A 27,199-nucleotide genomic window follows, 5' to 3' on the forward strand; every position below is an offset into this window, starting at 1 on the left:
AAATGTATTGATGCAAATGAGACATTGAACAGTAAGCCAAAACATATGGTGCTTTAGCATGGTGTGAAGTCCAGAGATGATGCAGCTGAACTGAAGGTCTGAAGATGCATGCATGAAAAAAAACTGTGCCTATGAACAGATCTGCCATCCACTAAGTAGACTTCAGGTTATTCCGATTTTATGGTATTGGATTGATTCTGTTTTATTTGAATACAAAATGTAGATTTAGCAGACATTCAGTGTATTTATTTCAGCATTTTTAAAAATGTAAATCCTAAATCTTCTTTAAAAAGTCAGTCTTTAAAGATAATACTAGTCCTGAAATAAGAATTTGGATTTCTTGGAGAGTATGCTGCGTACCATTTGTACTTGGAACTGGGAAATCGGGAGTGGGAGTGACGACATCTCAGAGTTCAGCGTTCTACTTGCCAAGTCAGAAAAACTTGCCTTAACAGCAGTATTGCTGTATATAAATATTGAATGATACTTTATATACGGCTGTTTTTTTTGGGACAAACACTAGTCAGAAATTCTAAAATGAAAAGAACATAACAGGAGCTTAATTACTCTTTACCCCCGAACTCGGAATTTCCTACTGGGAACTCGAGAGTGGTGTGGGTGCTTTGACTCACAAGTCGGAAATTCTGTGTCTGGAAGCTCTAGAGGACCAAGTCAAAGAACGCTGATGGAATTTTTTTTTTTTTAGCTAAACGGGGAATTGTGCTAGCCTATAATCTGAGCTTGGGTATAAAGTAACAAAGCTGGATGTCCATACTTAATGTGTGCAAATCTTTAAACCACTGTCTATTCATATGTTGAGAAATCCTTGAATCTGTTTGCAGGTTCAAGAGGCCACAGAAACAGAGGTTTGCCCATAGAGAGGCCTTCTATTGGCTGGCTTTTCAGAGAGGAGGGGGTTTGTGGAGTGGGGAGTCTGAAGCCGGGTTTCCACCAAGCAGACCGGTTTGGTTTGTCTCGGTACAGCGTGCATTTTGTGGCGTTTTTCGGGACCCTTTCGTATGGGTGCCAAACTAAACCTATCCGCTCTCGGACGGTGGAGCTACAACACTCACTGCAGACCGTTGATTGGTCAAAAGAATCGTCACTTACCCCACGGCAGCGGCTGCATTTCTCCTGGCTGCACAGAGACTTCTCTGAAACAAAGCTTGATTGCACTTTGTATTAAAGGGCTACATGCCAATCACAGAGAGGATGAAATGCTGGATGTCTTCCATCTATGCTATTTGTTTAATGTGTCACGTTTTGCTTCTTCGTTGGATTTATTAGCGGGGTATACTGTGGCATGCTACTACAGCGTCAAGCTGTTGTTTAACAGCTGCGACTTTCGGCATGCGGCTTACATGCCACCTACCAAGAGAGGGCACAGTTTTACTGTGGAAACCCAAACGGGATCGGGCTTAACTGTACCAAACGGTGTCAAACCGTGCTGAATCTGACTGGGCTGCTTGGTGGAAACGGGGCTTTAAAGAGACAGCAGCTAAAACGAAGCATTTTGGAAAGGACTGAAATAGGGATTTTCCAGAGGAAACAAGTCAAGGTTGGGAGAAAAATTGGGATTTTAGTTGCAATTCATGCAAAGCCAGTACAGAGGTACCAAAGGGACATTACAAAATCTTAAAAGCACAACATTCCTCGTTTAAGTAATCCAATTTGCTTGATCCTCTGATCATTTGTAAAAAACACATTTTTTATAAGAAGCAAATTAAAAGAAATTGCTTTTTCTGAGAACTACTTTAACCTCCGGTGTGTTATTGAAACAGTTGCAGGTGAATTTACCATCTCTTTAGTCTTGTTTTGTTTTTAGTTGACTTATTGTTGCAGCTCTCATCCTCTTAAAAAACTCAGTGAAGCCAATAAAGCTTTAAATATTCAACTGCACACAGCAAACTGTAATCTCTAATTTAGTGACTGGCTGTGAGATTATGCTAAATTTACTACTACTGAGAACTGAAGCTGTGATGAATTAGTAAACAGTTAAACTAAAATGAACTTTGGATGGAACTCAAGAGGAAGAAGAAAGGAAAACAGGAGAGTTAAGACTATGTTGAAGGTGAAGCAAAGATAAATAGATGAAGTTGTTGTGTCTGTTTGACTGAGATTATCATACAACAACATGCTTCAGAATTTTAAGACCGTCTTTCCTCAGTCTGCCCAACCTTGCCTGCCGATATTCACTCTGTAATGTAAACCTGAACCCCCTCCTCTGTTGCTGCATCTTCAGACTCAGAACAGCTCAGAACTCTGCTGCCAAGCACAGTGGCTGCAGCCTCGCTGTCTGCACTTTGAGCCAATCCAAGGCACTGGGGAAGCCCACCACCTTCACACATGCCTGAGACCACACACCTCACTTCTACACACACTAGAGCAGAAACACATCCAACACACTGGGATGTCAGGACTGCAGAGCTCCAACACTTCATTGCTGTGTTGTGTTCCCACCGTCTTGCTGCTAAATCCCTCAGGGCCTGTCTGTTGATTCCTTCTGGTTAAGATTTGCGGCCAGCCAGGTTTGCTTTCCCTCCCTCAGAGGGCCTGTGATGGCTCCCCCGTGTGCTTCTCAAGGAGAGCCTGACATCCGTTCATCACACATGTTCATCACACACTGTGGTGCCTGCTATAAATTGGGACAGTGAGTAATGATAGTGTTAGCTGAAGAGAAAGAAACAATTCACCCTGCTGCACTGTTGAAATGGGGCGTGCTTCTTTTATCTTCTTTGTGTGTGTGTGTGTGTGTGTGCATGTGTGTCACTGAATACACGCAAAAGAATTCTCAGTCACACAGGATGTGACTGATTTGGGTCGATGATGTGAGTAATAAATTAAGCTTGCATAAGTGTTTATGTTTGTGTGAGTGAGTGTGTGTGTGTGTATGTGTGATGTATTTGCGTCCGCCCTCAGCTGCATACTTCAGAGCTCTTGGCGATGCTTTAAGTGGTTGGTCACGATATTTGGCAGTCTTTGACATGTATACAAATTTACTGTCAGAGGCTTGCAGATGGCAGACTTAATCCAAAAAGAGCTAAACAAAAAAAAAAACACCAGAAAGATGCTGACGTCGTCACTCAGCTTGACAGAAATGACACTTTCTCTAAAATTATCCTGAGAGCATATTTTAGCCTTGGTATGTTCAGCACACAGTGTACTGTAAATATCTGCTGTCTGGTGGTTGGAGTTTATTCAAAAAGACATGTGATGTGGGAACTTTTGAGGCTGGCATGGTCGGTATGTGGTGTGTAAATCCACAATAATAGAGCTTTAAGTTTTGTTGAGGACAGTCGTCACACATTCTCAACAAGAATGTGTCTGACCTGGTTTGACTTAAAGATAGATACAGTTGATGAACCATTCAAGTGAAAATACAGGTCACAGACGAGATATGCAGCCATGTAATGCAAGATTTATAAAATATGCAAAACCTTCTTAAGATCGAAAAAAAAACCTTCTGCATATCAGAGTCTTACTGAGTGATGTTTATACATGGATGAATGAGATATTTAAAAAAAATTTGGCAAGTGTTTTTAAATAATATTGCATGGTTCAGCATAGCATAATGTTCATATTTTAGCTGTTACATAAATTACATTTTACACTGCAAGTAATGATAGGATATGATGCACTGTTGAGCATTAAGTAAGGGATGATAAACTAAGGCGGGTATTTACGGGAGCTAAGGGACCTCAACACATTTATGACCTGACTACTAACTTTAGATACAAATAGGGATGGGTACCGAATTAGGTACGTTTATAGGTACTGGCCAAATTCTGTCAAAAGTACCGGGTGCCGATTCATGTAAAATCAAAAGGTACCATGTATAGGTACCTAAGTGCATCCTTGTGACTTTGAGGGAGTGGAAGAGTAGGCAGTTTTCCATGCTGGACATGAACACAGCATTTCAAGGTTATATGTTAAAAATGAATATGTTAAATTAAAAAAAAAAAATATATATATATATATATATATATATATATATATATATATATATATATATATATATATATATATATATATATATATATATATATATATATATATATATTTCATTTTTAAACAAACTGATATTTTTTCCCACATAAACACAAAAAAGTACCAAAAATTCGTACTGTTGAGTACCGGTACCGATTGCTAGGTACCGAGTATCTGTACCGTATCATTTCAAACGTGAAAAGCAATTTACATGTTTTGATTTCAATTTAAATGTTAGTTTGCTGTTAGCAAAGAAGCTGTTCGTTCCACAGGGATAGATTTTATAAGTCTGTTGCAGGCGAGTTAACATAAATCACTCCTCATTCTGTGCCCTTTTTTCTATGAAGTTCATGCACTTTTAAAAATACACATGGCAGCTTTAAACCTTTTAACACTGCTGCTTTTATCACCACCACTTGTTGTTTAAGTGTCTTTGGAGCAACAGTTTACCTAAAGTTGCTGCCACCTGCTCCTCCTGCGTTTGCAAGGATTGCTGAACAGGATCTAAGATAAAAAAAATTCATGTTGTTTAGCCTTCTGAATTATCATGCTAACACAAACTAACAGTGGCACAACTCTTCACAATAGTGTCATCAAATAGAAGCAAAATGTGCCAAAACTCTTTTCTCAAGTTCTCCCCAAACTGATTTTACATGATGTGTGATCAGTTTGCCTCTGACATTGGCTTTTTTAGTAAAAAGTTAAAAACGGTCTTCAAGAGGTGGTTGGCAAGATGTTTTGACTAGTCATAATCAAGCATCTTACACAGCTGGAAGATCAGTATAGGGCCAGGTAATAATGCAAAGTAAAGGACGCTATCTTGACAGTAAACCAAAAAAATTTTACACTTCTGATGCAGTTTGATAAGAGTCTTTTGGTTTTATTTTTTGTGCCCCACAAGGGTGACGGTTGGTCCAGCAGTTTAGGCGCTTGCCCCATGTGCAAATGCTGTAGTCCTGGATCATGCAAAAACATGTCTTCTAAAATAAAGAAGACTGAAGACTTTACACCCCCTTAGTAGTTTGAGAAAGATACTGTACATTGGTGTTAGTTAAATGTATATTTAAAAGGTGCTTTAACCTCATAAGGTGTCACTTGTGCATTGGTTAGTAATGCTGTCAAACAACCTCAATCGGCGCAGCAGGAGATTTTAAGCCCAGCATGGTTTTGTTGTTTCACATGGAGCCCGACTGAACATGCCATGAGCTGATAAGCCCACCCACCCACCCACCCAAAACAGAGGGGAGTAGATTGTGCCGTGTTTCTGAACAGACCCTGCAGCAGTCACATGTGGTCAAAGTTCTGTTGTGGTCCTCAAAGTATTGTTACTTATTTATTCTGGCTACATATACTTTTTTGATTGTGAATTGAATGAGAAAGATGGTAACTACACCTGCCACCACAGAACTTATGAGTCATGTTATTTGAGCTTGTTGGTCTGTATAATGTCTGGATCCGTGTAAAGACTGTGTCATGTATTAAGTATACTGGCCCTTTCTTTGGTGTTGCTCTTATTATTTTGCACCTGTCTGCTGTGTGAATAATAACCTCCTTCAGACATTGCAGATACACATGTTTTTTATGTCTTATGTTGAAGTGTTTTTTTTCCAGCTGTTATGATTAAGCTGCACTGAGTTTGCTGATCCACCAGACATACTGACACACAGACCAACTGAGACCCACCGCTAGTCTACCTTGCCCAATTAGACTGAATATAATTTGGATTCTCTCCAACTCTCATCCCTGGTGTATGTTGCCAGGATTCAGAAAGAAATACCTATCACAGTAAATTAATTCATACAAATCCTGCAACCTTATAGACAAGGAAACATTTTCTTCTCACACTTTGACTGTAATGGATCCAGACATGAGATTTCATCCCTACGTTTGAGTGTGTTTTTAAGACTTCAACCTTCTGAATACATGTTTTTTGTTTCATCTATGTGATCAAATGTAAATACTACAAACAGCATGTAGACAACTCTGCCTCCTCTTTCAAACCAGGCATTTGATGGCATTGTGAACGTAACTATAATGCTAATTATCTGCCATACATTCTCAATGATGGCAGCAAGACACATCAAAAAAGGTGTCCATATTCATATATTCATATATTCACGATTCAGTGTATGCTTTACAAACAGTGCAGTTTAAAACCTAATAACTCAGAATTAGGTGAAGATTCTGTCATCCAGGACATCTACATGCATGCAGCGGTCCAACCAAGGCTGTAGCTTGTTTGTAAGGTCAGCGGGGGATCTAGTCTTGTCTGTGCTTACATGCAGAAAAGAGAATCCAACTTCTGGCAGAGAACACCTCACACCATTTTGATTGGCATTTTTTTTGATGAGCTGCGTGCGTATTGAACTAGATTCATTTAGACAGAAAGATCTTTATTGTCCTTAACAGGAAATTTTTAGCCACTGTCCGTACAGAGGGGAAATACACATATATACCAACAAGTTACCCCCATATCTATCCACAAAAAAACAAACTAAACTTGTAGCCATACCCATAATCATACACATACAACACATGACAGTTACATGGATACTTTGTTTAAAAGAGTGATAGCAGAAGGGGCAAAGCTCCTGCTGAAATGTGCCCCATTTCCAGGCTATGGACCTGTACTTGCGTCCGGATGGGAGCAGTGTGAAGTTCACCTGAAGATAAAGCAACATACTAACAATAAAGGCAGAGATTATATTTCTTACTTACTACAGTATGTGTGTTAATTGCATTACAGGGTGTTTGTTTTTTTGTGGAGTGCAGCAATCCTATTTACCATGGTCATCTACTTCCTTTTACGGGTAAAATTTGCCCATGCTGAACGCCGAGGCGTACCAAGACATGCTAAGTCCTACCAACCACAGCATCATATAGGTGTGTCAATTGAGCTATGCTCAGTTCAGTGTTGGTCCCATTAAGCTGTTTTCATGCATTTTAATATTTCAATTTCGTGCTGACTAGGTTCATAGTCAGATTTCTCATGCTGTGTGTAAACATGCTAAACAGGGATGGATACCCTTCACAATTGAACGATAGAGTATCGATGCCCAGTACCTGACAATCAGTACTGATACTCAGCGGTACCAATTTTTGGTACTTTTTTGTTTATGTGGTAAAAAGTATCAATTTTTTTAACAATAGAATATGTATTTTTTCAATTGAACATATCCATTCTTCAAGATATAACCTTGCAATGCTGTGTTCATGTCCAGCATGGAAAATCGCCTACTCTTCCACTCCCCTACAGTCACAAGGATGCATTTAGGTACCTGAACATGGTACCTTATGATTTTACATGAATTGGTACCCAGTACTATTGACAGAATTCAGTCGGTGCCTATAAAAGTACCTAATTTGGTACCCGTCCCTAATACTGACTGCTAAGGGGGCTGTAAGGAGTTTGAAAGTGATCTTGAAAAAGGCTCCCTTCTAGATGTATGATTGTAATCCACACTTTAAAATGAGATTATCAGCACCAATTTTGCTGGTTACAGGTTATTTTAAAGTGCTACATCTTAGCTTCCAGACCGGGTTGACCAGGACCGGATTGATTTATGGCACATCTAGGTCTTTATGACAACACCAAGCCGGCTGGCGAAAGTTAAGTAGTGAGAAGAGAAAAAAAACCTCAGAGATCAGTGTTTTTCTCTGCTGAAAACTATTTCTGTGATTATTTTTGTAGTGATGGTGGACACAGGAGCCTAACTGTCAGACAGAAAAAGGACAGAAGAGCAGAAGAAAGCAAAACGGGAGAGTGATACAGTCCAAGCCAAAGGCTAATTATCCTTTAGCTCAGGCCTCACTGCGGACATTTCAGACATTTTTTAATACTTCTTCCCATATTTGTCCAAGTTCTTTGAATGAATGGCAAAGGGTTTGCCCATGACACAATGAAGACATGACATGCTGGTACTAATTGTACTCTACATATTGTGATGAATTTAGACTTTTGCAAAATGTAGTGTGAATTTTAATATCTGTAGTGGGATGAAGTTGCAGGTGATTGTCATGGTCTACTTTTGGTTAACCGCAGTATTGTGATATGTGTGTCTGCAGGTCCATTATGACAGACTTGTACTACCTCAGCCAAGCAGACGGAGTGGGCGAGTGGAGAATGAAGGAGGCTAAAGACCTGTCGGATCTAGTCCAGAACAGAATCACCTACCTACAGGTATCTACAGACACACCTGCTGCTACGCCAACTGGCCCCGTACACCCTCACTCACTCATGTACACACATGTATATTGTCCTGTACACACCCTTGAATGTTTTCCTCACACATACAAGCCTGCCTAATGCGTTCTTCGGGACATCTTTCACACTTGCTTGTCTCATTTGCACCATCCATAACTGTCAACATCAGCTCCCACAAGGAGCAGGTGAGCTGTGTGATAGCAGACTGTTCCAGCAGTTGGATCTGACAAGCCGGATTCTTGTTGCTTGTCAGCAGTTTAGTGACACACACACACATACAAACACACACGCATGCGCCAAAGCACAGACAAACGTTGTGACTTGCAAAATGACAGATCTGCAGACAGATATGCAAACACGCAAAAACGTCTGCGCTGTACAAAGACAGCCATGGGCTCAGAGCGATGCACATATGCTTACAGCTCCACATAAACAACCTGAGAGCCATGACACATCCACTCACCCCCTGCTGCCCTGCTCCCCTTCCCCAGATCTGGTGCTGCTCGGGTGGGGCGGTGCCGCGCGGCACCGGGCCCTGCAGCATTAATGAGCCGGTGTGTTTGATGAAGAGGACCCAGTCAGTCTGGCTGGGTGGAGACAGCACCACTAACAGCTGCTGTCACCACCGCTGAGGGATCACACCGCTCCACCAGCTGCCATTACTAATTCATCACACACTCACACACACACAAAGTCGTGCGCAGATGGATTCACCCACACCTAAGCAAGTTGGCACACACATATACCCTTTGCCTCAAGATTGATGCACATACTCATACGCAAAGAGATGCACTGCGTAAGTGAGCGTGTGTGTGTGTGCCTCTCACCATATCTAGCTCACACACTCACACATCTATATGTAAACACACAAACATACTCCTCCCTCCTCTCCTGCTGTCTCCACCACCCACACCAGCCTTTCCCTTCATTCCTGGTTTAACTAACTCCATCTCTGCGTCTGTTCCATCTGTCCGCTCACAGCATTTACTGAGCATGGCTGGTTTTATCAGATGGACTTCTGTCAGACATGCTTATCATCTATTTTTGCATAATGACTCTTTATGTAGAGGGATTGATTGATAATGGAAATGTTTCTTAATATCTGCTCTGCATTTCCCCATGGTTCACTTCTTCCTGAATGGGCTGACCCATTCTAAGCTAAAACAAGGAATGATTTTCAACAGCTGACCATATGACCAAATGTGAAAGAAAAGATTTTTCTTGTAGTAATTAACATGCAAGGAATTCTAGTGCAACTCATCAGTTCTCTTCATCACTTAGGAGCAAGCTTCATTTAGCGACACATTTGTGCTTGTGGTTCAAAAATACTTTCATTACCCAAAGGGCCATCAGCTCACAGCGGAGGGATCAAGTTAGAAACTTAAATATGTATATGAAATATGAAAGAGCAAGGTGTTTCTCTCAGAGGATGGAGGAGACAATAAAGGGGCCAATAGAGAATATATATATTTCATGGGCTCTTGTGAAGTTGACAGGAACTCCAGAAATTTTATCAAAATCTGCCAACTGCACTATATTTACCTTGGCTGGAGTGTTATTACCATAGACTGTGTCGAATGGACAGCGTGACTCAGCCATTTACCATTAAACGGTTTTAAAACCATAATACCCCCGTCACAGGCGCAGCCATTGGTAGCCGTCGTGCAACCAGAGCCAGGTGACAAAAAATAAAAATCATTTTTCTTTCAAGAGTCTAATCACTTCTTGACTCTACCTCCCGACATATTTTACAATCCCTAAAAAAACCACACAAGAACAGCAGCTGTCAATCATCGTTAAACATGACGTAAAGCCTTGTTTTTAACCTCTTAGAACTAATGAAAACAAAACTTTTCAGAAAAAAGAGAACTGGAATACAAGGCAGGCAAATTATATCTTTAAACCACCACAACAACAATTGGACATGAGAAACATTTCTACGACGTGTAATATTTTTTTTTTTAAGTTTGACCACAGCCCATCTGGAATGAGTGGAGCATATTATTCGCGACAGCCAAAAATAATGAAACATTTATAAATCATTTTTTCAATAAGTAAACCATATATTCATGGAGAAACTTATGCTGTGTCTGACAATTACAAGGTCCAGTGCATCACCTGCGATTGACATTTCAGGGTCTGTGTTGTTTGTTTCTCTGCTGGAAGTTGTGAGATGCACTTTTCTGAGAGTTAAACAGAGCGCTTAGTGTTATTCTCTGACAGTTTATAATGTTGTTTCACGTTATCAGTAATCATGTTATCAACCATTTCTTCTGTTCGAACCGCAGTGCATGTTGGTATATACTTCTCACATAGTGAGCATTGCTTATACACTACTTTTCAAAATGCACTCTGGGATACACTGAGTTGACTGTAAAGTGTACGAAGATGCTGACTCAGATTTCCAACAGCACTAAAAAATGGCGTATTCTCTACATAGTTCACTATATAGGGACTAGGGAGTGGTTTTGGCCACAGCCTATGGGTATAACCGTAAATACCACACTGTTTGGTTTAATAAAAAAAAAAAAGTAACAACAGAAATATTGCAAAAGTGCTAAAGGGCTTCTAAATACCCTAACTCTTCAAGTTTTTGCCCAATCCAAAAGAATTACAATGCTGAGAAGATGTGCTTTCCATGGATTTCAGTGCTCTGTTTCACTAGACTTCTGAAAAAATATATATTTTTGTTTTTATTTTCTTATAAACTGCTAATACTCCCATGCCATGTGCAATAATCATTCACCAGCTGATAAAAATTCATGTTTATGAACTACTTGAAAAAGGGGCCAAAGCGCTCAGAAATGTTCAGACCCTTTTAAAGCCATAAAAATAAAAAGAGCCAGACCATTTTTAGTCTCAGTGGGTAAAAGGTTAAAGTAAGCTGTCTGCAACAAGTACAGATCTCAGGATGTAATAGGGCCAAAGATTGACAGCATTCATAGCATCACTCAGTTTCAAAGTCCTCAGACCATGATAAGCTCTGACAAAGAAACTGAAAGTTATTAACATATCTCCTCAACACAACTGCCTGTCTTTTTTTATATATATCTTTTCCAGTGCAAACAGGCATAGTTTTCTGTGAATAATAAAGATGTGTGGGTACATGATCTGAAACCAGTCACAGAAAAGGAAAAATTACAGAAACAAGCAAGAGACGGTGGAAAGAACGGCAAGCACAAAAGAGACATCGCAGAGTGCCAAACATTAAATGACTAGCAAAAGATTAGAGTTTAAAAACGTAATGTTTTTGTGTATAGCTCTTTTAGAAGAATCAGTAATTTTCTAAATGAGTGCTCACTGTGACATTGCATTTCCTCTAAAGGGCATTTTATTCTTTGTACTAAAGTAAAAATGTCACACCCATTGAAGAACAGATTGTTTCTCCTTATAGGCATCCATGAGGCATATCATTAACATCTTACAGCTGGATATACTGTGATACCCCTGGGAACACATACCTATACAAATTGAATCCTTACAACAGAATCCTTCAAACGTGAGCAGCTTCCTTTCATCTTCCACCGCTGTTCCCAACGTGGGCACTGCTGTTCCCAATGTGGGCACCGCAGTGGATAATTACCTGAGCTTGACATTCTATTTCTCATATCCAGTTGTACTCAACCATCTTTCCCTTTACATCAACAATATCACTTCAGTTCTTTCTGAACTGCATCACTCTACAACTGCCTCTTTGTTTCACACTAAAAAAAGCACATCAGTTGAAAAGGCTCTTAACCTGTGGTATAGAGCGGTACTCAGGCACTGCCTTTTGTGCACACATCTGCCGTCATTAGCCTCAAAGCCAGTCCCTTAGCATTTTGGAGGCATCCCCGCCTCATTGTTATCGACCCCAGGATCCAACATTGGCCCCCATGCCGCTTGGCTCATGCCACACATTGATCTCACGCAGTGGTTGTGGCTCAAATGTTGAGCTCTGTCAAAAGAAAAACTTTATGAGTGTTATTTTTTGTCAGGGTGCCAGTTTAGATTATTTGTACTGTAAGTCAGTTTAGACCGATGGGGGTAGTTGTGAATCTGCAGCCTGTAACTCAAAAGAAAGACCTGTGGGTCTGTCAGCTGTGTGGCATATAACTCAAGAAGCAGTGGTGGCATAGGACACAAAAAAGCACCTCATTTTGTTTCCTTTTACTTCTCCCCCTTGCCCCTCATTCCCTTTTCTCTTTCATCTGTCTTCTCATTCTTTCTACTTGCTCTCTGTGCATCTCTTCCTCTGCCCTCATCTTCCCTCTCTTCCTCTTCCTCTCCTGCCAGTGTGTGATAGGCAGCGTTAGCCGGTGGGTGCCGTGCGCCCTGATTACTGTGAACCATCCACAGCTGCAGCAGCCTAATGAGGAAAACACTCCCATCAGCCAGTAATTGCTGTTTAGGAAGCTGGCTGGCACGAGCAGTTGCGGAGTCAGTCACACCGGCTGCCGAGCGAAACACAATCCACCCAGCGACTCAACTACACAGCATGTGTCGCTCAGTTTTTTAACTTTTTTTTTTTTGCACAGAAAATAGAAAGCCTTGTTTCTTCCTCCAGTGCTTCTCATTTGGTATTCTTCCCCGTAGACTTTGTTTGATAGTGGAGCTAATTTATAGGGAACCAGAGTTTGGAAAAGAGGAGAGGGAAGACAATTTGAGGAAGGGAGAGAAAGAGTAAAACAGTGAGAGGAGAGGAAGCAGAAGAAAAGCACAAGAAATTAAAAATGGAAGAATGAATAATTTGAATTAGTTCATTTAGAGTCTATATTTGCCTGTTGTCAGTAAATCTACTAATTCAGCAACAAATGGTCCAGTTTTCTGTACTTTTCTCATCTGCTCTCAACCCAAAGCTCGCTGATCCTGACAGACTTTAATCTTTAAAAAGCTGGTCACAAATAAGCACTTTAAATTTAGAGAAACGGCACAGGAATTCCACTCCACAGCTTGCAACCAATTTTATTCAAAGTGGAATAAATGCTGCATTTGCTGAGGACTATTTTTAGTCACATATTAAGGTGCAGTGGTAAATATTTACAGCACCATTGCGGTGTGTGTGTGAGCTGCCATAAAAATGATTTAGAGTACCCGTGTTCACTGTATTGAAAAACATATTCGCCCTGTGCAGGGATACAGCTCATTTATTGGTTTTAAATGGTGTTTGGACAGTATTGAAAAGGTGAATATGGATTTGACAACAAGAAAACTTGGCGCTGTAAAATTCAAAATAAAGGGCATCAACATTTTTATCCTATCACAAAAAGAAGCTAAGCGTCAATAAAAAGCAAAGGGAACCATGCAGTAAAAAAGGGACTTGAAGGTTATCAGGGGAGGAAAGAAGAGAGGGAAACGCTGGCAGGTAAATGGAGAATTCAAATCTAGAAATTGAGTGAATAGGTGTAAAATTAGAGAGAAGTGGAGTTTGAGACGGACATGTACTAGGAACAAAAGAAGCAATATCAGCCATGTTTTATTATAAGTCAGAGGCTGAGGTTTTGTGAGACTCAAGACTGAGGTCAAGCAATAAAAAATGTTGAAACATTCTTCCTGTCCTCCTCCTAGAACCCCCCAGACTGCAGTAAGGCAAGGAAGCTGGTGTGTAACATCAATAAGGGCTGTGGTTATGGCTGCCAACTCCACCATGTCGTCTACTGCTTCATGATTGCTTATGGTACCCAGCGCACGCTCATCCTCGAGTCTCACAACTGGCGCTACGCCCCCGGCGGCTGGGAGACCGTCTTCCTGCCGGTCAGTAACACCTGCACTGACCGTTCCGGGGCCACCACAGGACACTGGTCGGGTAAGCTCTCACTCAAATACGCGCACACACACACACACACACACACACACACTCTAACCAACAGTGCTCTTCAATTAATGTGATTGGTTTTGGTTGCTCAGCAATCAACACAGCCCTCTCTTCTTCTTTTGACTGTCACAGCTAAAAAGATCTCGTCTGCCAGAGCCCTCGTTTGTGCTGCTACAGCGAAAACAAAGTGTGAATTCACTGGCTAAGCAGGACTATGCAATTCCAGTTAAAGCTCTTTGGCAGCCAACATAGCAGCAGCAGGTTATTGTTCAAAGGTTTCATTGCCAAGAAATCACATGACTCGATCTCAGTAAACAGCCCGCTCCTCTGATTTACAGTAATCCTCCACTCACAGTGAGAGAGAGGGATGAGAATCAAATTTTACTGAACTGCTGTCTGTTATTTATTAACTCCGACTCCTTGCACAACACTTCTCATTGACTATCTAGAACAATAGATATGAATTTGTAGTGTGAACAGAGGAAACCTGCACGTGTTTCTCTGTTACAGCCTCTGGTTGTTGTATAATCTGGTTAATGGTCTGACATGTTTACAGTGAATGCTTGTCTTGTGCAACGTAAACATTTTCCTGACAAAAATCCATTCTGGCATCAATATTTAATGTGGTTTTCAGGGTGAATGTTTTATTCTTCTTAACACAGCTAAAATCTACTTGAACTGATAATCCTCTGAGCTAAGGTTCCCCGCTCTTTGAGCAAGAATGTGAAAAAAAACATTTGAGGACGGGAATGATATTAAACTTCCGGGATATGTAGCATATTGGTCTCAACGTGAAGTATCCCAACCAACACAACCCTGTGATGTTTGGCTGGAGGGCTATTTGCACATAATCACAACCCCAATGATTTGTTACGATGAGATGGAAACAGAGAACCTTTCATAAAGCAGAGCTTGGAGACATTTCGTGAGTGAGAGTAAGTGACTGAGTTATTGCTGCATTTGGCATCTATTATAAAGGTTGCATGGTGCATTGACCAGAGAAAACATAGATGGGTTTTGCACATTAACAATGTTAAGAAAGTTATAGTTACTGCAGTCAGAGATGGAATATTTATTGTGTTATCAACTTAATTTAATTATATTGTATTAGACATGTTTGAATGCATGTCCGCTTGTGACAAACCAACATTTTTGAGATTTATACATAGAATAGAATAGAATAGAATAGAATTTTATTGTCATTGTAATAAGTACAACGTTCCCAATAACGATGGATGGAAGGACAGGTCCATGTCGCCACTTCTTAGCTCACACCTGAGAACCAGCACGTTGTCCTCATCTCCTTCTCCTCACCCCCTGGGAAGACATCAGGCCTTACACCAGTTAGCATTGACATGCTACAGGCTGCTAACAGCTGAGTTCACATGTAAACAATGCAGTCATGGTTACATGTAGGATCTCCAGACAAAGACAGGAGAAAACGTAGTAAAAATATCACTGAAGCCACAAAGAGTTTGGTGTCCATGACCAACAAATGAGCCATAAAAAGAAATGATCCACTCCAAATACAAAGATTACGAAAAAAAGATGAAAAATAAACAAGAAACGGACAAAGAAGAGAGAGCCACTGCAAAAGGCAGCCATAGCCAACAGGGCGGCGCCTAGCAAACAAGCCTAGCAAGCATACATGAATATGACCAGGTAAATGCAGTTAATATAAATTCCAGAAAACTTTGTTAATTCCCATTAATTTCCAGAAAAATCTAAAGTTTCCAACTTAGAAAATTCCTGGAATTTTGCAGCCTGTTCCCTGTATTGCAGACTAATGAGACAAAGCTACCATAATCTAAAAGTTGTGTTCATCATGACGTTTTGACTATTTTTATATTCAGGTAATGTAAAAATTATGTCAGATATAATAAATGAAGTTTGCGTAAGTTCATGCAGGGCAAGGAAGTCATATGCCCAGCTGCTATCAGCTGATAGTCTGATGATTGAATCACTATTCCCTACTCCACTCAGCCACTCACAGCTCATGTATCGTGATAAAGCTGTTTATTTGAACACTGCTACACCTATACAAACCCACTGTGCTGCTGTCTTGAAGTATTGCCTCCTACTTTTAAGTCTCCATGTTTGCATCCTATTTAGTCCGTATGTATGTATTGTATGTAATCCATGTGGGGGGGTTTTGCAATGCTCTCCCTAGAAAGCATAAGTAGACTGGATCACCCAGGGAGTACATTGAAAAGCAGAACTATAACACCAACTATAACTGTATTTCTATTCAGCAATAAATAGTTTCAATCTATGACAAGAGTGTTCCTGACTGAACTATAAAATTAGAATACACATTATATAAACTTTTTTAAAAACATGGTTTTGATTATTTTAGTTTCTTTGCATCATCTTGATTCATGAGCAAGTGTATATTTCTTTGAGAAGTTATGTTGTAATCAGTTACTTGATAGAAACAAATGCCTGTCAGTCATTACCAAATTTTAACAGAGGTACAGTGAGAGAAAACATCACAGACACAAGTATCATTCAATGTCCGTTTAACATGAGTGTCTACTTTAAATCAAGAAAGTATTTCTAATATGGCAACCTCCATAGATGGATTAAAATTGTCTCATTAGAAACCAGTGAGTGAAGCCACTGAGGCGACACCCATGTTTTCTATAACCTGTAGTCTACCTTCACCCAGCCAGTAGCATAGCTTGCAATTTATGCGTGTTATTAGAATTCTGCACCAGTCATTGACTGACCACGAGGAACATCGTGTTCAAACACAAAGTAGTTCATATGTATACCTGGTTTCAGAATCTCTAAGATAAAAGATCAGTGTACTCATTTAAGGGAAAGTAATCTCTGGAAGCAGATCTACACAGACTTAGGTCAAAACTGTGACTGTGGTTGAGATGAAATGGTAGTGTGATAGTGTAAGTATTGTGTAGCCACTGCTCAGTCGACAAAGTTAAAGTTGTTTTTTTTTTAATAAAGATCTGTGATAATTTGAAGGTTTCACTATGATGCTGTGTCTGCCTCTCCATCAGTTCTTTTCTGTGTTATTGCTTTCTTACTCTCATCTCTGTATCCTTTCAGCTCCTTGTTTTTCTCCAATTCCTCCATTTGACTTGTGCTCTCCTGGGCTCTGTCTTCTTATCTCTTGCGTTCCCAGCGCCTTCCTTTTCCTATTTTCCTGCCTTTCATGTGTCCTTTCCCACTATCTATCCCTGTCTCTGATATCAGGTCACACAAACGGCCCCCTAAACATCAGATCCATATATAGCCATCACACTACAAACACAAACCCCTCCTTTTGCCTTTTAGCATTCAGAATTCTTGGCCTTATAAAGTTTTGCATCTTGCAGAGCCAGTATTTTCTGTTGACCAAGCTCACTAACCAGCTATGCATAGCTAATGTAAGCCTGTTGGGTACTTGGCCATGCCTGCGGTCATGCCTGTTTTGTTAACAGTGCAGGCAGAACAGCCCTTTGGGCACGAGAGCTCAGTGGGATGCTAAAGCCTGGATTAATGAGTAGATATACATTTAGTATCTTACTAATTAAATGGAGTCTTTACCCTTGCCAGTACTTTACGACATTTGAATATAGAGAAATGAAGTCAGTGCAAGCCCCTTGGTTTTTTAGTTGGCACCTCTAATGTCAAGCTGATAATGGGATTTCTTCAAGTTTGGGTGGCAGAGAAATTTGCACCTCAATGACACTAATTTTTTTCCTCCTGAACCCTTATCATCCGGTGTCTGCTGTATCATTTGCGTTAAATACCACCAATCCTTTGTGGTCACCTTCACATTAAAATAGTGCTTGCTGCTTTGAGGTGTTTCCTACACTGAGACGGTCTTCATATTGTTTACTTTCCCTTCTCTGTGCGGAAATTGACTTTGCTAGTGTTTTATGTAGCAGCCCTACAAGATTCCACCTTTCCTCATTTATCTTCAGATGGTTAGCCCACTTTCTGTTAAGTAGTTCCCTCAGGATAGGAGACATTTAAAGACAGAAAGAGGATGCAGAGTGTATGCATCTCTGACAGGGTATTTCTGTCAGGAAAACATACAGCCTCAGGGAGGAAATCAAAGATAGTGATAAAGTCATTATGGGACCTGCTGGTTCTCTCCCTCCTGCAAATGGGAAATGAGAATAAAACAAAACATCCACATTCAAGTACTCGGAACAGCATTATGATTTGCTCTGTCTTAGGAATAGAACATTTCCGAGGGGAAAGCAGCTGTATGCTGATGTACAGGAGCGCAAAGCACCAAATCATCAGCGTAAAATGAGAGTATCAACAGAGATTAGACTTACCCATTAACCTATGTTAGACTAAGTGCTGCAGCATGTTGATGCTCGTGCTCATATAACACCAAACTTATACTAACATAAACAAAGAATGTCTTTTAATGCTTATTTTGGTATATCAACAAAGAAAAATAATTGAACTGGAATGGGGATAAAAGATTTTAAGATTGTCATAGATAGCATTATCTAAAAATCAAAAGAAATGATGTTAATGTGTGGTTGTGGCTCAGTGGTAGAGTTGGTTGTCTCTCAATCTGTTGATTTGACATCAGGTCTTGGTGTCCACACTCCTAAACCTCCATGGGTTAGACACTTAGCCCTAAAACTACCATTGGCACATGAATGGGGTGAAGTAAAACTGATGGGAGCTTATTTAAACAGCCTGTGCTAATAAAAAAGCAACATAAACACAGTTCAGTCCATCAAAAAATGCAAGAAGTTAGTCTTAGATGAATGGCTCTAAACTGGGAGATCCCTGCCATTCCACAAGTTCATGTAAGGATGCCAAGGCCTGAGGTGGGAACAGCATACTATTTAATGTGCATGTATGAGAAACCAAGGCAGACAGAGCAGCAGCAAAGAGCCCCAATGGTACAGAATAGAGTGAACATCAATGATAATACATATGGCACTGGTGAAATCAGACACAGCAGTTAAAACAGAATGCACATTTTTCTATTTGCCAGTTGGATGCTTAGCTGAGCCGTCAGCTGGCGGGGCTTACCATTTAAACCAAGCAGCCTGTGTTTTCCTACATAATGAGCGAGTTAAAACTGGAAATCTTTTTGGTTTAATTCAACAGCAGTGATTTTAGCCATAAAGAGTACTTTATCCTAACACCTAAATTCTTGTTCTACCCACAAAATAACCATCTGAAACAACATCCATCAAGAAGTAAAAGGAAACTATTTTTTTATGTTAATTCTCTTACTTTGAACACGATTTCAAAGCAGCAAAAAATAAAAGCCAAATATTGTTTGAACACAAGAAGCTGTACAGAAACTTGTTTGGCTTTGGGTAAAAACTATGGCACTAAATCTGAACAGACATTCATGACAAGTTTTTAGTACCTGATAATTTTACAATCCTGGCACTCCAGACACATTCCTGTCAGTACCTAAAGAGAGTTACGAGTTTCTCGATACAGCAGCAGCAGCATGTTTCGCCCTCCACGCTGTTGCTTGACTTTAACTGTGATGTTCAGTGGGCAGCAGAGAAGACTCAGCACCATCTCACTGGGCCGGGGTAGCAGACTTACATTCTGGACACATAAAGCAGAAACGAGTCGTCTTGTGGAACAATGGTTCGTTGATCAAAGAGCTAATTTGCCAAAGAGAGTGTATTCCTTTGAGGTTCCCAGGGAAGATATTACTGCCTTATGAGTGTGAGCTTCAGGAGAAACATAATGTTCTCTGCAATATAAAGACCGGAACAAGAGTTCTCTAAGTTCATAAAGTTTGTCTCAAATGTATAATAAATGGAGGGGTTTTATATTTTGTGTCTGGATGGTGTCACTCTTGCCTTCTCCGGTTTCTCTGCTGTGTTAATCTTGTGAAATATTTATCAGGCTCACTATATATCACAGGTTTGAAGCATATTGTAGAAACTCTGTGAGCGCAGATCTATACGCTTGAAGTCATGACTCACACAGGGAAACATATGCTGAGACTTTGGAGTTGAGTTGGATTTTAGCAGAAAGCTTTGTGATCTAATTAAGTAGCTGTGGGAGGAAGACATACGGCGTATCTGTACATTTTTGCCAAGAAGTGCAAGCCTCAAAAAACGCCCATTCCCCCCTTATGTGAATCATGCCAGTGCTGTTATATAAGCAGAGACATGCCGGGGAATATTTCTTCTGCTCAATATTTAATGCTTCCACCAATTTATATTCACTGCATGCTCAGGCAAACACACACACACACACAAATTGAAGCCTCTGTTTTTCTCCTTGTTTTTCATGTGTTCTTTTATGTACCCTTTCTGCAGAAGGCCATTTTTAATGAATCATTATGCCATTTATTTGGAAGTGTGTTGTGGATGTGTTCGCGGTTGTATTAGGACCTGTCTGTTGCAGTTAGAGAGGCCACTTTAGTCTGACAGAACACAGGCCTCAAACTTGTTTTTTACGTAAATCGGTTTTCACACACACAAACACACACACACCCGGACTGAAAAAACCTTCTCCTTGGGTTTTAAGACTGAAAGGGAGCGAAGGTTTTGTCTGCCAGGCATATCCCTTCTGGTGAGATGAGATTAGCCGGGGCTTTCCGTGTGCTTGTGCATACGTTTGTGTGGGAATACACATTTATTTTTTATTTTTGTTACGTTTTATTCTTTTTACTCATCACTGTAAGATCAGAGTTTCTCCTGCTCTTTACAAGACCCTGTAGACAAGACGGTTCATAGCTGTTTATATTTCTGAATCCATGTTTGAGAGGTTGTTCTCCCCTCATTGTTACAACATGCAGACATGAATCAAGAACATGCTTGCTTCTTTGTGTATGGACTCTTGGCCTTGTTGTATTAGGAGGTCTGGCAGTACACAGGGAGAGCTATCTGCTGCCCAGAGAGATGACCTTCGTAATCAGCCGCGCTCAACCTTCTGCCCAGGGTTTCTCCTGCCAAGCAGGATTCAGCCTGAAGGGGCCAATGCCAGACCCACAGCCCCAAGTAACACCTCCAGCCCAGCTCTTTGAACCAGCCTCTGGTCTTACACAGCCTTGGTAGAAAAAGAGCTTACCTTAGCTTGGCCTTTGAGCAAGGACAGGAAAGAGCTGCCATCAATCACAAAAGCTGGACACATAGGAGCTGGGCAATCTGGTTTCCTGCTGGGAACCAGACAGGAGGGAATAAAATCGGAAAGGAAGACAGATTTTTACTGAATCACAAGATTTCTCTTTGACTAAAGTAGCACTGCAGAAGATTAGTTATACAGTTTAGTCAGTTATCTGACAGTTCTGACAGACAGCTGTGCTGACAACTTGCTGAGATCTCAAAACTCTGTGTACTTCACAAGAGATACAAAATAAGAAGTGAACGTTTGTTTTTCCTGGGAAGGTACATTAGGTATGTCTGACTTTTTAAGAACTAAAAAGTCATCAAAAAGTGGAAGTGGCTTTCTTTGGCACTTAGTTTCAGTCAGTCAGAGTCAGTTTTTTTTTTCAAGGCTTAAAATCTTTAAAGATTTTCTGGATCTGTAAACCTTTTCAACTTCTGTGCTTTAAAATCAGGTTTTTATGAGGAAAAAAAGTTTATAAATGTGGAATAAAAGTCATCTTGACTTTAGCCTAACATGGAACAACACAGTGCACATACCAAGCCCTGTCTGAGCGAGTTTAATTAGCTAGAAGGGAACAAAAGTAGAGAGTTTTGGTGAACCTCTGTGCAAAGTCATCTGACAAAGTTCAGGTGGAATACAGAGACAGGTGGTTGCTATCTGTGCCTGTAACAAAAAGGAGAAAATATTTGCCTGTCTTATAACTTTCTAGAGTTGCACATTTCTCTCTCAAAGGATTATAAACAACTGTGGAGTGTTTTGGTATCTGGGGCTTTCAGAATAAAGCCTATCACTTAATCCAGCCTCCCTGGATCGTATTTCATACATCACTGGTACCTGAGCGGGTAGATAATGGAGGAAATGTATTGCAAATAGAATATCTTTGAGTTACAGGCTGGTGTTTGCAGAAGCAAGAAGTTGGAAGTCCATATTTGAAACTCTTACCTCTCATTTTTTCTCATTCTCTTAAAAACAAACACTACAGATGAGGAAATATCCTAATTATTTCTTACCGTGAGTTGTGCTATCAGTTTATGTTTCCATAAGTCTTACACTCATCATGCTTCTCTTTTGATCCTCAAGGTGAGGCCCATGATAAGGACGTACAGGTAGTGGAGTTGCCTATCGTGGACAGCCTCCATCCTCGACCCCCTTACCTGCCACTGGCGATCCCCGAGGACCTAGCCCCACGCCTGCACCGCCTCCATGGTGACCCCTCCGTGTGGTGGGTGTCACAGTTCGTTAAGTACCTGGTGCGCCCTCAGGCGTGGCTGGAGAAGGAGATTCAGCAGAGCACGGCCAAGCTGGGCTTTAAACACCCCATCATCGGGTAAGAACACACTCAGCTGACAGTTCTCAGAGTGTTTCCTCTCCTTTTCCGCTTATCAGCACTCAAGCTTTAATGACTTTGTTCCTATAGTAAATCTCTACAGTTGAGTTTACAAAGTGCTTCACAATTAAAGCAAACAGAGGCATGGCCTTAAGGGCTGTGGATGAATACAAACACTGGTCTGGAGTGAGGTTAATGTGAGGTTAATACAATAGCATTGGTAGCAACTTAAAGTGATGGCAGTAGTTTGATTAATTTATTACCTTTTTCAGTCTTAGGAGAGTTTTGCCTTTTCATCACTTTACTCCTTTAACCTCATACACCCTGTGATTGTAAAAAATATGAGCAAAAACATGCACTCATTGTACATTATTGCACTTATTGTACTGCAACCAGTTAAAAATTCAACAAGTTGACCAGAAGTATTGATTTAGGATGGTTTCACCCAACACTCACATCATTTGTTAGTGCTTTCATAACTACTGTACCGTATCAACCTTCTTGCAGGCTGAATTAGTGTTCATGTCTTATGTTTTTATGATTCATTCACAGTAAAATCTGTAAATTATCTCTGATAGAAATAACATCAAATTTTGACATTTATATTCACAGCAAAGTCTTAACATTAGCATCTGGCTGTTAGCCTTCTAAACAGATGCAGAAAATAACAGCAGCACCTGTGTGAGGTCCTCTTTCCTGTAAGCTTTTATGTCAGTATTTTCTTCTCACTCAAACGGTCCTGTTACACTGCCAAAGCTCACACTGTGTTGCACTGTGTTGTTGTTTGCAGCTGCTTCGTGTCTGTTTTTCTTCTGTCTTTACCGGCTTGAGCAGTTTTCTCCTCTTTTCTCTGCTGGCATATGGTCAGCCAATACCACAGATTGGAAGTTATGTGAGCGCCAAACAAATTGGGAGTAATAATAAAAACATCCTCCATGCTGTTTTCTGCACTACTGATGCTATAGGAAAGTGTTTTTTTTACCACATTGTGAATGTGACAAAGTGAACTCAAAAACCCCTGACTTCTTTCTCTTTCTAGATTTAATACAAGGTGTTACTCTAGTTTTTCAGGATTGATAGCCATTGTTACAGTTTTGACCATAGACTGTGTAATATAAGGACGTAGTGTCTATGATGTCACCCATTTGTTTCTAATATGGACTTTTTAAGCTTATTATCAGCAAGAGCTGTATGAGAAATGCTGAACTCAACCTAGCTTCAATCCATGTTTGATGAGGTCAAGGCGCAGACCTTTAGCCTGAAAAAAATACACGAGAACGGCATTACGTGAAACCTCATTTTTAACCTTGTATAACTAATGAAAACAAAACTTTTCAGAAAAAAGAGGACTTGAATACAAGACAGCCAAATGATATCTTCAAATCACCACAACAATTGGACGTGAGAAACAGTTCTACGAGGAGTATTAATTTTTTAACGTATGACCACAGCCCATCTGGAATGGCTGGAAAGACAGATTTTTTAACCTATACTTCAGCCAGTCACCAGGGGGAGCAGTTTTTGTGGAGACCTCACTTCCAGCCGAGCAAGAGGACGTCCACTTTTTTTACAGTCTATGGTGCCCACCTGTCGGTCAAGTCAAAAGTCCTGTTTCCACCAAGAGGTTCAGTTCAGTTTGTCTCAGTACAGCATGCATTTTGTGGCATTTCTACTGACTAATCCTCAGATTATCTGGGATCCCCAAATAACTGAGACAAACACTTTTTGGAACCATTCCATTAGGGTCCCAGATTAAACTGATCCGATCCCAGAAGGTGGAACTACAACAATGTAAACCATTGATTGGTAGAAGAAATCGTCACTTGGTACCATGCCACAGCATGTATTTCTCGCAAACAAACACTTTTTTGTAACAAAGAGTCACATGGCAAACACAAAGAAGACAAACTGATGGGCAATAGTTGCTCTTTGTTTGCTGTGTTGTGTTTTTCTTGTTTGTTGGATGCATTAGCGGGGTACACTGTGACGTGCTGCTATGGCATCATGCTACTACACAATGAACGCAGCTATCAACATCCAGCTTACACGCCACCTACCATGAGCAGCAACGATTGGCTGTGGAAACGCAAACAGGATCAGGCTTAACCAATCCAACCCATACTAAACCGTACTGATCTAGACCAGGCTGCTTGGTGGAAACAGGAGAAAGTGCCAGTAGAAATGAGCTGTCCAGAAATGAGCTTCTTTTCTTTCGGAATCAGGCTTTAAACATGTTCAGTTTGTTGTAAAACTGTTTTTTTTTGGCTTGGTGTGTATGATATTTCAGTGTTTTTGCAGCAAACTCACAAAGAACTGCTGTTTTTAGCTCTTTGCACATTTGGACCAGAGATTGCTGCTTGATTTTGTCCAATCTGAACCAAGTTTCCAGCGCAGCCTGAAGGCAACACTTAATTAAAATAAACTATTTGATAATAGCAGTAGATTCACCAAAAAACTTAATACAGCCTAACTCCTCCTTGTTGTCCACTTAGAAATAGAAAAGCACCTAATTACCCACAGTTGCACTTAATTACATGTTCCTTTGTTACATGGATGATAGGCTCCACTTATTTTAAGTTAAGTATTAGTGTTAGTTTCATATTAATGGTTAGTTTGAGGAACAACTGCAGCCATGCTAGCAGCTGCATGAGCCTTTAATCAGACACAGCTCGATTCAACCTCAGCGTACCGACGTGCACACAGGGACACGGCTAACCTGATGTACTCTGTTACATAAAACCACTAAAAACGGGTTTGTCCTTAGATCTTCATCTAGAGTTGCAGTAGAATGAAATGAGTGGCATAAAACCCCCATTAGGATCTCCTTACATTGTTGGGAGGGAAACCCTGTGTTCACTTAAGGGAATAGTCAGCTGCTTAAGTATTCCATTATACCTTGCTTCAGGGCTTGTAGCAGTTCTTCTCTGGAAGTTGTGAGAGAGTCATACTAGTGTATCTAAAGTGAAATAATTAGTGAAACACAAGACAATGGCTTAATTAATCCTGGATGTTCAAAGAAAGAGTATTTGGGGGTACAAAGAAAACCCCCTGGACCCTTTTTGGATGCACTAGTTTTTAGAGAGTATAGACTTAATAAGGAACTGAACTCCTAACATGAAGCCAACTCTGAACATAGTTAACACTCATAATAATGATGCTGTGAAGTATAAGGATCATGGTTTGATTGAAATGTAACCATGGTAACTAAAGTGCAAAAGTGCTGTATTGTGACAGTAACCACAGTGAGAGCCTCAGTCTACACACTTGAGCAATGAGGCAATTTAAGAAGCTTTATGCAATCCCCCTAAGTGAAGCCATGAGCTTTTGGAAATATTTCACATGAGAGTTGAACTTGAGTTTGAAGGTAGTTTCTGCAAATGTGTGCTGATGTTAAGTAGCTATAATGCTGACTAGATTTTCTTGGCTCCATCCACTGGATGTACAAAACATTTTCAGCACTTTCAGGAAAGCAGACAGACTGACCTACATTGTCTTCTTCTAAGCCGGGTAGCTGAAAAAAATTCAGAAAATAATGTGGCTTTTATCTGTGATCAGTCCCCATTGAAGCTCTTCAAATCCCTCACAATGCCACTCAGTTTCCTCTCATCTGTAAACACCGCCCACATATTGCTTTTCATGAAACTTGGCATAACTGGCGCAGATGAGACGACAGCAGCCATTGCAAATCTGCCTTTATTAGGTCTGATTACAGCGGTTGATATTGTCTCAGTATTGTTTTTCCTCCTGAGAGGCTGCGCTCACAGCTTCAAGTCAACTTGGGATTTGTTGTTTCTGGTGCAAGAATTCATCAGTGTGAGGCTCTCCGTTCCCATGAGGGCTATCCTTTCCCTTGAGAGGCTGTGTGAATTCCCAATAAAGTTTGCCATCTTTGAAAGCTGCTAAATCGTTCTGACTTGTTCAGCTGTTTATTTCTCTCTGACCTTATCAGGCATCCATCAATTAACATTTTTGTCCTTATTGACAGCTTCAATGACTCATAAAAAGTCTCACTGATATTGACACAGCTTCTCGCATCTGAATAATCAACTGTGGAGAGCCACCAATTTTCATTACTCTAGCACTCAATGGGGGTGGGAGAAAAAATCGAAAATCAATATCGGGATTTTTTTTTGTTTAACAATGTCAAAATCGGGATTCTTTGTCAAAAAACTGGGGGTTTTTTTATTTTATTTTGGTCTTTGTTTATGAACTGAATTGGAAAAAAGTTACACTTTGCTTCAGCAGAGGTTTGAAATATTTCTCTCTGACTCGCGTGATGTGCATTTTATGCAAAAATATGGCTCCTGATATAGTCTGTAGACATTATCATCACCATTTAACTTTTCCCCATGGTCTGGTGTTAAAAAAAAAACAACCTAGAAATCACAAAAATCATTATTATCAAAGAACCGCAGTTTGAATTGAATTGGCACCCCAAGAATCATTATAGAATTGAATTGCAAGAAAAGCATATTGTCCCAGCCCTGGCACTCAATAACTAAAAGTAACCTCATCACATTTGGAGCAGGTCTAGTCTACACTCTTTGCAATATCTTCTGCAGAAGCCAAATCTTAAATTGCAATGGGAAAACTTTTCTCAACAGTGGCAAGGAATTGGACTGACAGAAACCTCTGGATTGTTTCCAGATGAGTTTGCAACAACTATCGGGTTTTGATGTCACTATGGTTGAAACTTGGTAGCTGTAACCCTATGTTCAGAGAAATAGCAAGGTCTGATTGACTAGTTGGAAATTGTGACTTTTCACTGTCCATGCAGCTAAAAAAAATCTGCAGCAGCACTTTCCTTAATGTTTCTCTGTCTCAC

General features: G+C 40.3%; 1 protein-coding gene across 2 annotated transcripts in view; it reads left to right on the forward strand.

Moving 5' to 3' along the window:
- Positions 1 to 27,199, forward strand: part of fut8b (fucosyltransferase 8b (alpha (1,6) fucosyltransferase)) — a 115,989-nt gene that overhangs the window by 77,364 nt on the left and 11,426 nt on the right. For both annotated transcript variants that reach the window (XM_074685802.1, XM_074685803.1), the window contains 3 exons: positions 8,053 to 8,167; positions 13,739 to 13,976; positions 22,128 to 22,374. In XM_074685802.1, the coding sequence (XP_074541903.1) occupies positions 8,053 to 8,167; positions 13,739 to 13,976; positions 22,128 to 22,374 (600 nt within the window). The remainder of the gene's footprint in view (positions 1 to 8,052; positions 8,168 to 13,738; positions 13,977 to 22,127; positions 22,375 to 27,199) is intronic.

This window comes from Halichoeres trimaculatus, unplaced genomic scaffold (assembly GCF_033239565.1).
Source record: "Halichoeres trimaculatus isolate MK-OKI-2021-1 unplaced genomic scaffold, fHalTri1.1 fHalTri1_scaffold_13, whole genome shotgun sequence".
Classification (NCBI taxonomy): Eukaryota; Metazoa; Chordata; class Actinopteri; order Labriformes; family Labridae; genus Halichoeres; species Halichoeres trimaculatus.